Source organism: Gorilla gorilla, chromosome 20 (genome assembly GCF_029281585.2).
Source record: "Gorilla gorilla gorilla isolate KB3781 chromosome 20, NHGRI_mGorGor1-v2.1_pri, whole genome shotgun sequence".
Classification (NCBI taxonomy): domain Eukaryota; kingdom Metazoa; phylum Chordata; class Mammalia; order Primates; family Hominidae; genus Gorilla; species Gorilla gorilla.
Genome location: NC_073244.2, coordinates 43898303 through 43912176, shown reverse-complemented (window position 1 = coordinate 43912176; position 13874 = coordinate 43898303). Strand labels below are relative to the sequence as shown.

Below are 13874 nucleotides of genomic sequence, written 5' to 3'. Positions count from 1 at the left end.
GATAGAATTGTATGTAAATGTTTTCTGACAATGTAGTAATAATACAGCCAAGGAAACTGATGGGCAAAGGGGGAAGGAAGGTAGAAAGTAGATTGCACTTGCTGATTTCTTCATAGGTAATAAGAGTCAAGGGATATCATTAAAGCTGAAAAACCAAGTGGTACGAGCTTAAGCATACTTAAGCAGGTGAACAGGAGGGGAAAAGTGAAGAAAACGTTGTCATGAGCTAATGTATTGTTACTTTTGTTAGGGAACCAATGGATACGATCTAAAAAGAGGGGACTAAGAACATGTAATATAAAGGCGTAAGAATAAAGCCAACTACAAGAATCGAGCTTTATTCCTAAATAGTGGAATTAGAGCTGGGCAGAGTGGCACATGCCTATAATCCCAGCTCCTCAGGAGGCTGAAGTAGTAGGATCGCTTGAGACCAGGAGTTCAAGATCAGCCTGGGCAACATAGAGACCCCATCTCTAAAAAAAAGTTTAAAATTAGCCGGGCTTGATAGCCAGCGCCTGTAGTCCCAACTCTGCAGGAGGATCTTGAGCCCAGGAGTTTAAAGTTGTAGTGAGCTATGATCACACCACTGCACTCCAGACTGAGGGACAGAGCATGGAGCAGGATCCTGTTTCTAAAAAAAATTGTTTTAATTTTTTTAAATGGTAGAATTATAACAGCAAAAAAGCAAAGAAAAAGACTATATTAGTTTAAAATCTTTTAAAAATATGTAGATAAAACAACCAAACATAAAATAACAAAATTGAGACCAAAGAAATGTGTCCTATAGGTAAATGTAAATTAGCTTAATTCACCTATTAGGGAAAACAATATTTTTTGGATTGGCTCATAAAGCAAAATGCTATTCCACACTAGACCCAAGAGCCAACCTAAAACAAAGTATTCATGAAGGATTTAAATTGAAAGGATGGGTAGAGATAACCCAGATTTCTGCAAACACAAAGAAAGTAAAGGTCGAAATCTTAACATATGCCAAGATAGAATTCAGACCAAAAGCACTAAATGACACCAAAAAAAAAAGGGGGAGATTTTTATAATACTAAAAGACTACAGTTAATAATATATAGTATGAGCTGGGTGTGTGGGTCCCTGTAGAGGAGGCTGAGCAGGAGGATCACTTGAGTTGAGTCTAAGAGTTCGAGGCTGTAGTGCAGCATGATCAGGTCTGTTAGTAGCCACTGCACTCCAGCCTGGGCAACATAGTGAGATCCTGTCTACATCATCATCTATAATAATTGTGAGTATCTATGCGCTAAATAACACAGCAGCAAATTTATGAAGTGTAGACTACAGGAAATACAAAGAAAAATGGAAACTTGGTAATAGGAGTTATAATCCACCTCTCTTAATCCAAGACTGATCAAGATGTTAAACAAAATAAGAAAATAGAAGATTTAACAACATAATCAACAGGGTATATTTACATATATATAAAAGACACAAAAATTGATCATTGCTTGGCTACAAAGAAAGCCTCAATAAATCCCTAAAGTAGAAATAATGTAGGCATTTGTTTTTTGTTTGTTTGTTTTTAGACGGAGTCTCACTTTGTCGCCCAGGTTGGAGTACAGTGGCGTGATCTTGGCTCACTGCAACCTCCGCCTCCCAGGTTCAAGCGATTCTCCTGCCTCAGCCTCCCCAGTAGCTAGAATTACAGATGCGCCACCACACCCAGCTGATTTTTGTATTTTTAGTAGAGACAGGGTTTCACCATGTTGGCCAGGCTGGTCTCGAACTCCTGACCAGGCTGGTCTCGAACTCCTGACCTCAGGTGATCTGCCCGCCTCAACTTTCCAAAGTGCTGGGATTACAGGCGTGAGCCACTGCACCCGGCCAGCATTTGTTGATCACAAATATTAAAAACAGAAATTAATAAGCAAAATCAGAAAACAAAAAGTTATTTCACTTGGAAGTGTAAAAACTGTGCACTAAACAATTCTTGGGTCAGAGAGAATATATAAACTGAGTGTCAGAGTTTCTTATAAAAAAATGAGTCTTTGGAACTACATGTCAGACTCTCTGTGACAATAATTTTAGAAATGCTCGGCTGGGCGCGGTGGCTCACGCCTGTAATCCCAGCACTTTGGGAGGCCGAGGCGGGCGGATCACGAGGTCAGGAGATCGAGACCATCCTGGCTAACATGGTGAAACCCCATCTCTATTAAAAAAATTACAAAAAAATTAACCAGGCGTGGTGGCGGGCACCTGTAATCCCAGCTACTGAGGAGGCTGAGGCAGGAGAATGGCGTGAACCCGGGAGGCGGAGCTTGCAGTGAGCCGATATTGCGCCACTGCACTCCAGCCTGGGCAACAAAGCAAGACTCTGCTGTCTCAAAAAAAAAGAAAAAAATGCTCACAGGACAATTCAGAACCTTCAGTACTACACAGTAAAAACGAAAGAAGGAAAGTAAATGGCGGGCTTTCATCTCAGCTGTCTGTTTGGTGACAAAGAGTGACAGCCCTTGGTGGATTCTTCGATGAGGCTGTCTTGTCAAGGTGAAACAGTGCTGACCAGTGGCAGCATTAGTTCTTAGGTTACCAGTTGATGCAGGGATAAAAGTTGTCCTGGAAAAAATACAGTTGTAGATTAATTTGCAAGAACATCCAGTTTGTTCTGTGATGGTAATTTTTTTTTTTTTTTTTTTTGAGACAGGGTCTCACTGTGTCACCCAGGCTAGAGTGCAGTGGCGTGATCACACTCACTGCAGCCTCCGCCTCCTGGGTTCAAGTTATCCTCCCACCTCTGCCTCACAAGTAGCTGGGACTACAGGCATGCACCACAACGCCTGGCTAATTTTTGTATTTTTAATAGAGACAGGGTTTCACCATGTTGGCCAGGCTGGTCTCGAACTCCTGACCTCAAGTGATCCGCCTGCCTCAGCCTGTAATAGTGCTGAAATTACAAGCATGAACCGCTGTGCCCAATGGTGATATTTTATGTTTTCATTTATTTATAGCATATAAAGAACTAGGCTTTATATACATTAAAATTTGGTTTTATTGTACCTGAAATTCTTTTGTCACTTTTTATGACTTTTATGATCCAGACTTGCAATCCCAGACCAAACTTATCCGGGGTTGCTAGATTTTAAAGGCTCTGACACACAAGGAGTGGGTAGGGAGCACAGCCAGGAGGCACCGTTCACCCTGGCCTGGCAGCGTCCCCTCACTCACAGAGTCCTTCCCCCGACCAGGGCTACAAGAAGCAGGCAGCACTGAAGCTGGGGGACATCAGTCACCGTCTGCTGGAGCAGCAGGAGGACTTCGCTGGCAAGACAGCCCAGTACCGGCAGGAGATGCGGCACCTGCACCAGGTGCTGAAAGACAAGCAGGAGGTGCTGGACCAGGCACTGCAGCAGAACAGGTGGGGCATGCGCCCTGCGCCATGGCCCGCAGGGATGTCTGAATGTCTGATTGAGGGTTCTGCTAAAACCCTCTGGGCCTGTTTTATTTGTTCCATTGTTTAATTTTGTTTCTACATTTTACTCTGATCTGAATGTAATATTAGTCTCGAGTTTTATTTGCTCCTCATCTTCTTTATTCTTTTAAAAATTCCTCTTGTTTGAATTGGACTTCCGGAATCAATGCATACCTCTAATTGCCTTTCTCTTTTTTCTGCTGCCTTCCGTCTCACTGATATTTTTATTTTGTCTCATTTTCTTTTTGTTTTATTTTTTGAGACAGCATCTCACTCTGTCTCCCAGGCTGGAGTGCAGTGGCACGATCTCGGCTCACTGCAACCTCCGCCTCCCGGATTCAAGCGGTTCTCCCACCTCAGCCTCCTGAGTATAGCTGGGATTATAGGCATGAGCCAGTTTTGTTTCATTTTCTTGAGAGATTTTATTAATTTTTGATTAGGTATTTTATTTCTGTTATTTCTATTACTATTATTATTACTACTTATAGACAGGGTCTGGCTATGTTGCCCAGGCTGGAGTGCAGTGGTGTGATCATAGCTTACTGCAGCCTCAAACTCCTGGGCTCAAGCCATCCTCCTGCCTTAGCTTCCCAAGTGGCAGGGATTACAAGCATGAGCCACTGTGCCCAACTTTTTTAAACTCTTCATTCACTGCAGTCAGGGCCTGGGGATCCCCACTCAGGGGAACAGTGTAGACTCACTCCAGATCCATTTGAGAGCAGGCCGGTGGCTCTGGTCCCCAGGTGATGCCTGGCCTTTCAGAACAGGTTTCCTTTGAAGATCTGCAGGTCTCCCACCCACCCCTCCTTTCTTTGAGGGTCCTTCACATCCTCCACTTACCTACCTTCACAGTGCCTCTAGTAGGAAGAGAAACTTGGACAAGAGTGGGTCCTGAGATTTTCTGTCACTCTTGATCTGCACGATCTCTCAGTCTACAAACATCCAGGGTTTGGCATTGACTTTTGTCCTCAAAGCAACTGATACTTTGTCTGCCTCTTTGGTTTCAGTTTAGGCTTCATTTTTTCTGCCCTTAGAGACTGCCTGTTCTTTCGAGTTCAACCATACATTTAAACATGATTGCTATAATTTAACAAATATCTTCAGAAAACCGAAGTCTGGGGAATTTTTTTTTTTTTTTTTTTTTTTTTTTAAATACAAGGTCTTGCTCTGTTGCCTGGGCTAAAGTACAGTGGCACAATCTCAGCTCACTGCAGCCTCAAATTTCTGGGCTCAAGTCATCCTTCTGCCTCAGCCTCCCGAGTAGCTGGGAATACAGGTGCATGCCACCACGTGGGCCCAGCTAATTTTTAAGTTTTTTGTAGAGATGAGGTCTCACATGTTGCCCAGGCTGGGGCTTTTTTAGACATAGTTTAATTAAGTTGTTCTCACCACACAGTGGGCATCAGGGGCCTTGGAAGGAAGGAACGTTCACAAGAAAAGTGACTCCGGCCAAGTGGGCACATCACTGGCCTCCCTGAACTTCAGTGTCCTGCTCTTTAAACCGTGGTGCGAAGTCCACCTGCAAATCCAGTTTCCAACATTTTCCAGAACCATCTGGCAGTGTCCGGGAAGGAGCTGGCCTCTCCAGCCTGGCCATGCTCCCTGATGGGGCTAAGCACCTTGTGAGGTGTGGCTGGTGTCCTGGTCTATTCCCAGTGGACTGTGGCCCTGTGAGGATGTGGCCACCTTCATCTGTCCTGTCTCCCCAGCACACCACAGGGCACTGCATCCTGGTTCTGGAAACGCTGCCCTGTGGCTCTTTCCAACCTCACATGCCTCGGCCCCTCAGGGCCTCCCCATCCCGGCACATGGGCCAGGCCAGTCTTCTCCATCTTGGCAATGAGTCTTATCTCCTCAGGTTCCCCACCTCACCCCCTGACTCGCTCTTAGCTCTGGGCTGTATGGAGCGGAAGACCTGTGGAAGGTCACTGAGTGCTGGCCAGGTCACAGTGGACAAGCAGACGGGACACAGGAGGGGCTGTGTGGGTGCCTGCGGCCAGGCCATTGTGCTAGAGCGTCTGGCTGGCCAAGGCCAGCCCTGCAGTTCCTGCAGTTCCTTATTCGACATGCCCAAGTTCATTCTTGAGAGAAAACAGGGATTGCACTGGCGCCAAAGTCAAGGGCAGAATGTAGAGGGAAGAGAAATGCCTGTGCCGTCCTGCTGCTCCCCATTCCCAGGGCACTGGCCGCTTCATTCCACACTGAGCCCCAGCCTGGGCTGTCCTGCTGCTCCCCATTCCCAGGGCACTTAGCTGCTTCATTCCACACTGAGCGCTTGCTTCAGAACCCAGGCACCGAGGGCTCTGTTCCCTGCCGATAGCGTTCTTCTGTTTTGAGTTCTTGCTACTTTGGGATTCATATGGGCTCTATATTATTTTTAAAATTGTGCCATTTCAAACTCATTTCCCTCAGAGAAATGGAAGGTGAACTTGAAGTTATTTGGGAATCTACCTTCAGGGAAAACCGAAGAATCCGAGAACTTCTCCAGGACACACTCACGAGGACAGGCGTGCAGGACAACCCCAGAGCTCTGGTGGCCCCCAGCCTCAATGGCGTCTCTCAGGCAGACCTGCTGGACGGCTGCGATGTCTGCTCCTATGACCTGAAGACTCTTGCCCCCACCTGCCAGAATCTGCGGGAGCCGGTGGTGTAGGCTCCTCTGGCCTGAAAGGTCTGCCTCACACAGGCCTTCCCTGCAGGGCAGCCCATGGTGGCAGCCGGAGGTGCGTAAGCCCACTGAACGCTGCGGGGCAGGGAAGAAATAAATGGTCTCAGAGTTTAATCCATTGATAACATTTTGCTTTATTTTTAAAATTTTTTTTTTTTTTTAGAGCTAGGGTCTCACTCTGTTGCCCATGCTGGAGTACAGTGGTGCAATCATAGCTCACGGCAGCCTCAAACATGTTTGAGATCCTTCTGCTTCAGCCTCCTGAGTAGCTGGGACCTCAGGTGTGCACCATCAGGCCCAGCTAATTCTTTTCTTTTTTGTTGAGATGAGGTCTTGCTATGTTGCTCAGGCTGGTCTTGAACTCCTGGCCTCAAGCTGTCCTCCTGCCTTGGCCTCCCAAAGTGCGGGAATGACACGTGTGAGCTGCTGTGCCTGGCCCATTGTGCTTTATTTTAATAACGTGCTGCTGAAATATGTTTTAGCCAGGGCATGTTCTCTGGCCACATTGCCACTGAGATGAGCTCTATGACACCCACTGCTCTGGTGAGTAGGTGGCCTGCTGAGCGGGCCTGCCTTCCAGCTCCTAGATCTGCAGCTGGGAAGTGCTGGAAGGGTTGGGCGGGCAGCTGAGCCCTCGTGCCATGTGTCAGATGGGGAAGTGTCACCCGAGGAGCCAGGCCATGGCAGCGGCCCTGATGATAGCTGTGCGTGAGCTCTGGGGGCCTTTTCTTGTTTGGTCAAAAAAACAAGGTGCTGCTGCTGTTCATGCCCTCTAAGTTGTACAAACCTTTTCTGCCCTCTCCCCTAGCCCTTCTCTATCCTCCTGAGCAAGTACTTTATTCTCTTTTGTTTAGTTGTTATTTTTGTTTGTTTGTTTTGAGACAGGGTCCCACTCAGTTACCCAGGCTGGAATGCAGTGGTGCAATCACCACAGCCTTGACCTCCAGGCTCAAGCGATCCTCCCATCCCAGCCTCCTGAGTAGGTGAGATGACAGGTATACACTAACATGCCTGGCTAATTTTGTAAAAAAAAATTTTTATAGACCAGCCATGGTGGCTCACTCCTGTAATCCCAGCACTTTGGGAGGTCGAGGCAGGCGGATCACCTGAGGCCAGGAGTTCGAGACCAGCCTGGCCAACATGGTGAAACCCCATCTCTACTAAAAATACAAAAATTAGCTGGGCATGGTGGTGGGTGCCTGTAATCCCAGCTACTCGGGAGGCTGAGGCAGGAGAATTGCTTGAACCTGGAAGGCGGAGGTTGCAGTGAACCGAGATCACGCCATTATACCCCAGCCTGGGCAGCCTGGGCAACAAGAGCGAGACTTTGTCTCAAAAAAAAATTTTTTTTTTTGTAGAGATGGGGTCTTGCTATGTTGCCCAAGCTGGTCTCAAATGTCTAGCTTCAAGCAATCCTCCTGCCTAGGCCTCCCAAAGTGTTGGGATTATAGGTATGAGCCACCGCGCCTGGTCTGGGAAGGTAATTGATTCTGGAGCCACACAGCTCCCCACCCATGTAATGAGAGCCCTGGCTTTGAGCTAAGATAGAGTCCCTGCCCCACTGCCACCACCAAGAAACATACCAGGGGGCCATGGTTCTGTCCCATGTGTGTTAGATGACGTGCCACCTCCTCAGGAAAATTACCCCAGCCGCTCAGGATCATTCAGTCCCAGGCATGCTGGAGGGACTTGGGGACATTGGGCTACAAAGGACCCTAACTGTGGGACTCAGGGGTGGCACCCTGCAGCATCTCCTTTTCAGAGCCCCTCGCAGTGAAGTCCTGCCTTGTTTCAGGTGGGAAGGAGGCCCCAGTACTGGTCCTTGGTCATGTGTAGAAGTTCTACGTGTGATCTTTGATTGCCAGACGGAAGGGTGAGATAGAAAGTCATAGTTCTTTTATGACTCTATAAGCTTGTCCAACAGTTGAATCATTGTAATTTAATTTTATTTTACAAGCAGTAGAAAGACTCACTGGGATTGAAAACTGTATCATCTCCCTAGGAGATGACCTAACAAATAACTGTGATGCTATTTCAAAGGCATTTACGGCCACTCTGCAGCCTCCTGTAGACAGGCTGACAGGCAGCGGCAGCCCAGCGTGGCTGTGCGGGGCAGGGGTGCTTGTCAGCAGGAACGCTGCTGCCGCCATCGTGACCTAGAGAACCACTGTTGACATCCCTGTCTTTCTGCCTTTTATGCAAACATTTTATTTTGAGAAGTGTCCACTTTTGTTCTTATGTTTCTGCTTTAAGTTTTTCACACAGTGCAAACGTACTTTGCAAGTGTGGGGACTCCTGGATGGCACTGTGACCAGGGCAAGGGCAGGTGTCCCACAGACCCTATCTTCTGCCCAGCCTCCTGCTGGGTGCCATAGGAAATGAGCAGAGAAGCCACGAGTCCAGGATGCCAAGGAGGGTGGGGCAGGCAAGGCAGAGAGGCACCTGGGTGCTTGTGAGGTTCCAGGAAAGGACAGAAACATTGGGGTGCTTCTGGGAGGAACTGGCACGCCCCGGCCCTTGCAGAGTGGAGAAGGTTTCAGGAGCTACAGAAGGGTGGAGAGGGCCCCCAGGAGCACAGCAGGCACTCAGAGCAGCAGGAGGGAGTTTGGCCAGAGCTTGGGTGGGAAATGAGGCCGGACTGCACAGAGGAGAACTGGGTCTGCTGGGAGGGGCTCCTCCTCCCCCATGCTGCAAGTGTCCGGTCTGAGCAGGGAACCCTTCTCTTTCTTGGTCCTGGTGAGGTTTCATACGGCATTGGAAGATTCCTGGTCAAGCAGCTGTAGAACATGACCCAGGCACTCGAGTGAGCCTTGCTGGCTTTGCCATTATTTAAAAGCAGCCCTGGGCATGGTGATGGCGCCTATGGTTTCAGCTACTCAGGAGGCTGAGGTGGGAGGATCACTTGAGCCTGGGAGGTCGAGGCTGCAGTGAGCTATAATCATGCCACTGCACTCCAGCCTGGGCAACCGGGTGAGACCCTGCCTCAAAAATAATACAATAAAAAGTAAAAGCAGCCCTGGGGAAATGGAGACAGTGGACAAAGCAGGCTGGGGCACCAGGTGTGCATGTGGGTGTGAGTCTGTCATGAGAGCTGTCCTGAATGCCCTTAATGCCACTGAACTGTATGCTGGAAAACAGTGACAACAGTGGATTTTGTTATATAGACAATTAAAAAAGAAATAACACCCGGGCCTGCTTCCTGAGTGTTTGTGTCATTTTACTTTCCCACCACCAACCTCTGCACAAGTTCCGGTTGCTCCGCATCCTCATCAATGCTTGGTGGTGTTTGTTGTCAATAACTGTGTTGAGAAGACAGAGATTGAAGGCCAAGGGTGGCCTAGCATTTAGCCTCTGGAGCGCAGCTGTCACTGGCTCCTCACTCCCTCCCCTACCTGTATCGTCGGCGGAAATGAAAGGCACAGTCCCCAGTGTGGGTGGCTCAGGAGAGCCCTCCCTGGGTCCGGGCACCTCTTCCAGCAGGGAGGGCTTGAGCTGGATACAGATCCCACAGCAGGAGGCTGAGCCTCTTGGGATGCGGCTGGGCTGACATCTGAATTCTTGAGTAAGACTGGAAACATCATCCACTCAAAACTTGGCTGGGCGGCATGGGGAGGGCTCAGTGTGCCCAGGTTTGTGGCACCTCTCTGCTGGGTCACAGCTGGGCGGGGGTCCACAGGTAAGGAGTGGCTGCAGCCAGGAGTGGGAGAGGGGATGGGTACAGCTCGTTGGGCCTCTCTTGGTTTTCTCAAGGTGTGAGTCCATGGCCCCAAAGCTGGGCAGGAAACCTGCTGCCCTTCCAGCCTCCCAGGCTCGGCTTTTTTTTTTTTTTTTTTTAATTGAGACAGTCTCGCTCTGTCACCCAGGCTGGAGTGCAGTGGTGCGATCTTGGCTCACTGCAACCTCCACCTCCTAGGTTCAAGCAATTCTCCCACCTTAGCCCCCCGAATAGCTGGGATTACAGGGTGTGTCTCACCACGCCCATCTAATTTTTTTTATTTTTAGCAGAGACAGGGTTTTGCCACGTTGGCCAGGCTAGTCTCAAACTCCTGACCTCAAGTGATCCGCCCACCTCAGCCTCCCAAGGTGCTGGGATTACAGGCATGAGCCACCATCCCCAGCCTCAGGCTCGGCTCTTTTCCTCATTTTTGACTAGGGGTGGACTGGGTAGGAGGGTTTTGGAGAGAAAGAAGAAGGGCGGCTTTTGTAGTTGATATTCACCTGCAGGGCCCTGCTGGGCTGCTTTGCAGGCCCAATGTTTGCAAACAACAGGACAGAGGTAGTGAGGACCCAGGCTGGGCTATGGAGACTTCAAACCTATGGAGCGCATGAGGCTGCTTCCTGGAACTGGGCATGCCACCTGCTACGGAGGACCCAGGCTGGCTCCCCGCATCTGTGCTGGGTGCTCTGGGCCGCCATCCCCTTGTTCCACAGTCCACCCGTGTGTCAGCACTCTACAGAGGGTATAGATGAGACAGGGAGAGTGCACTGAGGTGAGAGCATTGCTGCCTTGGGTCATCAGGAGCCTGGGGCATCTATTTCACCTGGTCAGGAGGGTTCCTGAGTATTTTATTAAAGAATAATTCTTTGAAAGTGAAGGGTCCGTGTGTAGTATATGTAGCATACCAGGGCTGGGTTGCAAGCAACAGAATTATACTGTCCAATGTTAAGGGAAAGAAGGAAATATTTTGGAAATGTACACTCTGTGGCTTCCACCATGTTTTGAGAAGGACAAGCTGGAATAGCCTTGGGGTGGGGGTCTCAGTAGTTGAACACCATCAGCCTACCCTGTGCTTCACTCAGGTAGCCAATCCTGGGAGACAATGGCCTCTTGGCTGACCTGACGTCCTGAGCCCTCCTGTGTGGCCAGAGAAGTGAGGTCTTTTGGTTGGTAGCCCACCAGTGTCCCACAGAAAGGGACAGTTCCCCCAAGTTGTGGATGCTGGGCAGACAGAAACAAGATTACAAAAAATGGTAACTTCCTATGTTAGAGTCTCCATCTGTCACCCAGACTGGAGTCCAGTGGCACGATCGTAGCTCACTGCAGCCTTGAACTCCTGGACTCAAGCAGTCCTCCTGCCCCAGCCTCCCAAGAGTAGCTGGGACTGTAGGTGCACACCATCATGCCTGGATAATATTTTTAAATTCTTTTCGTAAAGACAGGGGCTCGCTATGTTGCCCAGGTTGGTCTCAAACTCCTGGCCTCAAACAGTCTCCCTGCCTCGGCCTCACAAAGTGCTGAGATTACAGGCGCACAGCCACAGCACCCGGCCTCCAAAATAGTAACTCTTTATTAAAGATGTTTGATGACACAGAACCCTCTTTCCCCAAAATCAGCAGCGATCACAACTTTCATCATGTGTGGCCACCGCGGTTGAGAAAAGAGGCAGCGACCATGAATCGTGACGAGGTCGGTGGGGAAGGGAGCAGGATGGGAAGTCGTGTTTTGACAGCATGCTGCAACTGTCTTCCCCACGCATGTTATTTAATGAAAAACCATATTACTTGGAACACATAAAAATGATGGACAAAGTTCGAAAGCAGAATTGTACTATTCCAATAGTTGTTGGATATATATAGATTGTTCCTAGATAACAGTTTTGAAATTATGTTTATGCTTTCCTTGCTAATTGTTTTATGGCTAGACAGCACGTCCCTGACATCGAACGGCTTTGCACATCGCTAACTCATCACAAGTTCTTCTGGTTGGAATTCAGGTAGTAAGGGAACAAACACCTCTTCTATCTGTGGTAGTATGCCAGTTATTTCTGTCTTTTGGGTCCCCCTCCAAATCCCCAAGTGCTACCGTCAGCAGCAGTGGGAAGGAATACAAGACCGAGTGAACTTAATGAATAGGAGAAAGTGAAAACTTGAAGGCAGGTCTGGAACAAGCTTCAGCGGTAAAGGAAGATTCAGCCTCTGCCTGAATGTTTGCCCAAGACCCTGCCTCTGTCACGAGGACAGTGAATTAGAGAACAAGGCACCCAGCTGGGCAGCCCAGAGGCTGTGCAGAAATGGGCTGACACTATGGGATTAAAGACGTCTTTAAAACCGTCACAGGAGGCCAGGTGCAATGGCTTACGCCTGTAATCTCAGCACTTTGAGAGGCTGAAATGGGAGGATCGCTTGAGCCCAAGAGGTCAAGGCTGGAGTGAGCCATGATCACGCCATTGCACTCTAGCATGGGAGCAAGAGACCCTGTCTCAGACACAAACCATCACAGGAGAAGGAAATGTTGGGGCTCAGGACACACCACCCCCAAAATATGACTGTAGGAGACCAGATATATATCACCCCAAATTATACTTCTTTGGAATATTTTGAGCTGGTTATTCTGAGAAACTGCAGACACAACAGGTGTAGCTCTGAAAAGCTGCCCTTTGCAAAAGAAATTTATGTCATGAAGGAAATCTACATTAGTACAAGTATCTGTACCAGGAAGAGACAACTTTTATTACCTGAGAGACTTATATCTGCATAACAAGACGACCTTTATTCGCCATGCATTTCCTCCCCTCACCATCCCATTACTAGTCCCTACCTGCCCCAGAAGCCCCAAGCCCCTAATCCTTATATAGCTCAGGATGCTATATAGGGTTTAGTTATCTGGCCCTTCTTCAAGTCTCTTGTTTTGTGGGACTCTGTTGCATATACACATAATTAAAACAGTTTTCCTCCCATTAGTCTCAATTCGAAGCCCAACCAAAGAACCCAGCAGGGTGGAGAGAAGCATTTTACCCTCCCCAGCTGAAACCAAATGTGCACCAAATATAAGATAAAATGTAGATGGTGTGAAGATCTTCACACTGCAAGCATTTTTGCAATCGGAAGGGAAAAAGCACGGGTTGAAAATGAAGGTCAAGAGTCTTTAGCAGAAACTTAAGAAATAGAGTGGTTGGGCGGGTGTGGTGGCTCACACCTGTAATCCCAGCACTTTGGGAGGCTGAAGCGGGTGGATTACTTGAGGTCAGGAGTTCAAGATCAGCCTTGCCAACATGGTGAAACCCTGTCTCTACTAAAAATACAAAAATTAGCCGGGTATATTGTCACACATGTAGTACCAGCTACTCGGGAGGCTGAGGGAGGAGAATCGCTTGAACCTGGGAGGCAGAGGTTGCAGTGAGCTGAGATCATGACACTGCACTCCAGCCTGGGTGACAGAGCAAGTCTCAAAAATAAATAAAATGATAAAAATGACAGTAGGATTTGCACTTTGGGAGGCCAAGGCAGGCGGATCACTTGAGGTCAGGAGTTCAAGACCAACCTGGCCAACATGGTGAAACCCCATCTCTACTAAAAATACAAAAATTAGCCAGTCATGGTGGTGGATGCCTGTAATCCCAGCTACTCAGGAGGCTGAGACAGGAGAATCACTTGAACCCAGGAGGCAGAGGTTGCAGTGAGCTGAGATCGTGCCACTGCACTCCAGTCTGCGCGACAGTGAGACTCCATCTAAAAAAAAAAAAATTGACAGCAGGGAGGTGAAACTTCAGTCACATGGCAGAAGCACTGGATACACAATGAACCAATGGTCTTCAAGAACTGAGGAAAATTTTGCTTTTTAAATGAAATCCGTATTATTTTCCATGACGAAGAGCTTATGAGAATTACTTGAATACTTTCTGTGTATTCAAGGGAGGGAGAGGGTGGGACTGCGGTGAAAAACACAACTTTAAGAAACAGGCTTAAGAAATGCTCACCGTGGACCCAAAATGAACTGAAGTGGAGGTTTCTGACTTAACAAAGGACCCTCACACCCCAACGTTCCAGACT

The 13874-nt window shown here is 48.4% G+C and overlaps 1 protein-coding gene across 5 annotated transcripts in view; it reads left to right on the top strand.

The window, feature by feature from the left end:
• CEP89 (centrosomal protein 89) overlaps window positions 1-9294 on the top strand; it is a 97153-nt gene extending 87859 nt beyond the window's left edge. For 4 of the 5 annotated variants that reach the window (XM_055368898.2, XM_055368901.2, XM_055368899.2 and 1 more), the window contains 2 exons: window positions 3213-3382; window positions 5849-9294. In XM_055368898.2, the coding sequence (XP_055224873.1) occupies window positions 3213-3382; window positions 5849-6089 (411 nt within the window). In that variant the 3' untranslated portion in view covers window positions 6090-9294. The remainder of the gene's footprint in view (window positions 1-3212; window positions 3383-5848) is intronic. The other variant, XR_008673709.2, reaches the window with a different exon arrangement.
• Window positions 9295-13874: the final 4580 nt, after the last annotated feature.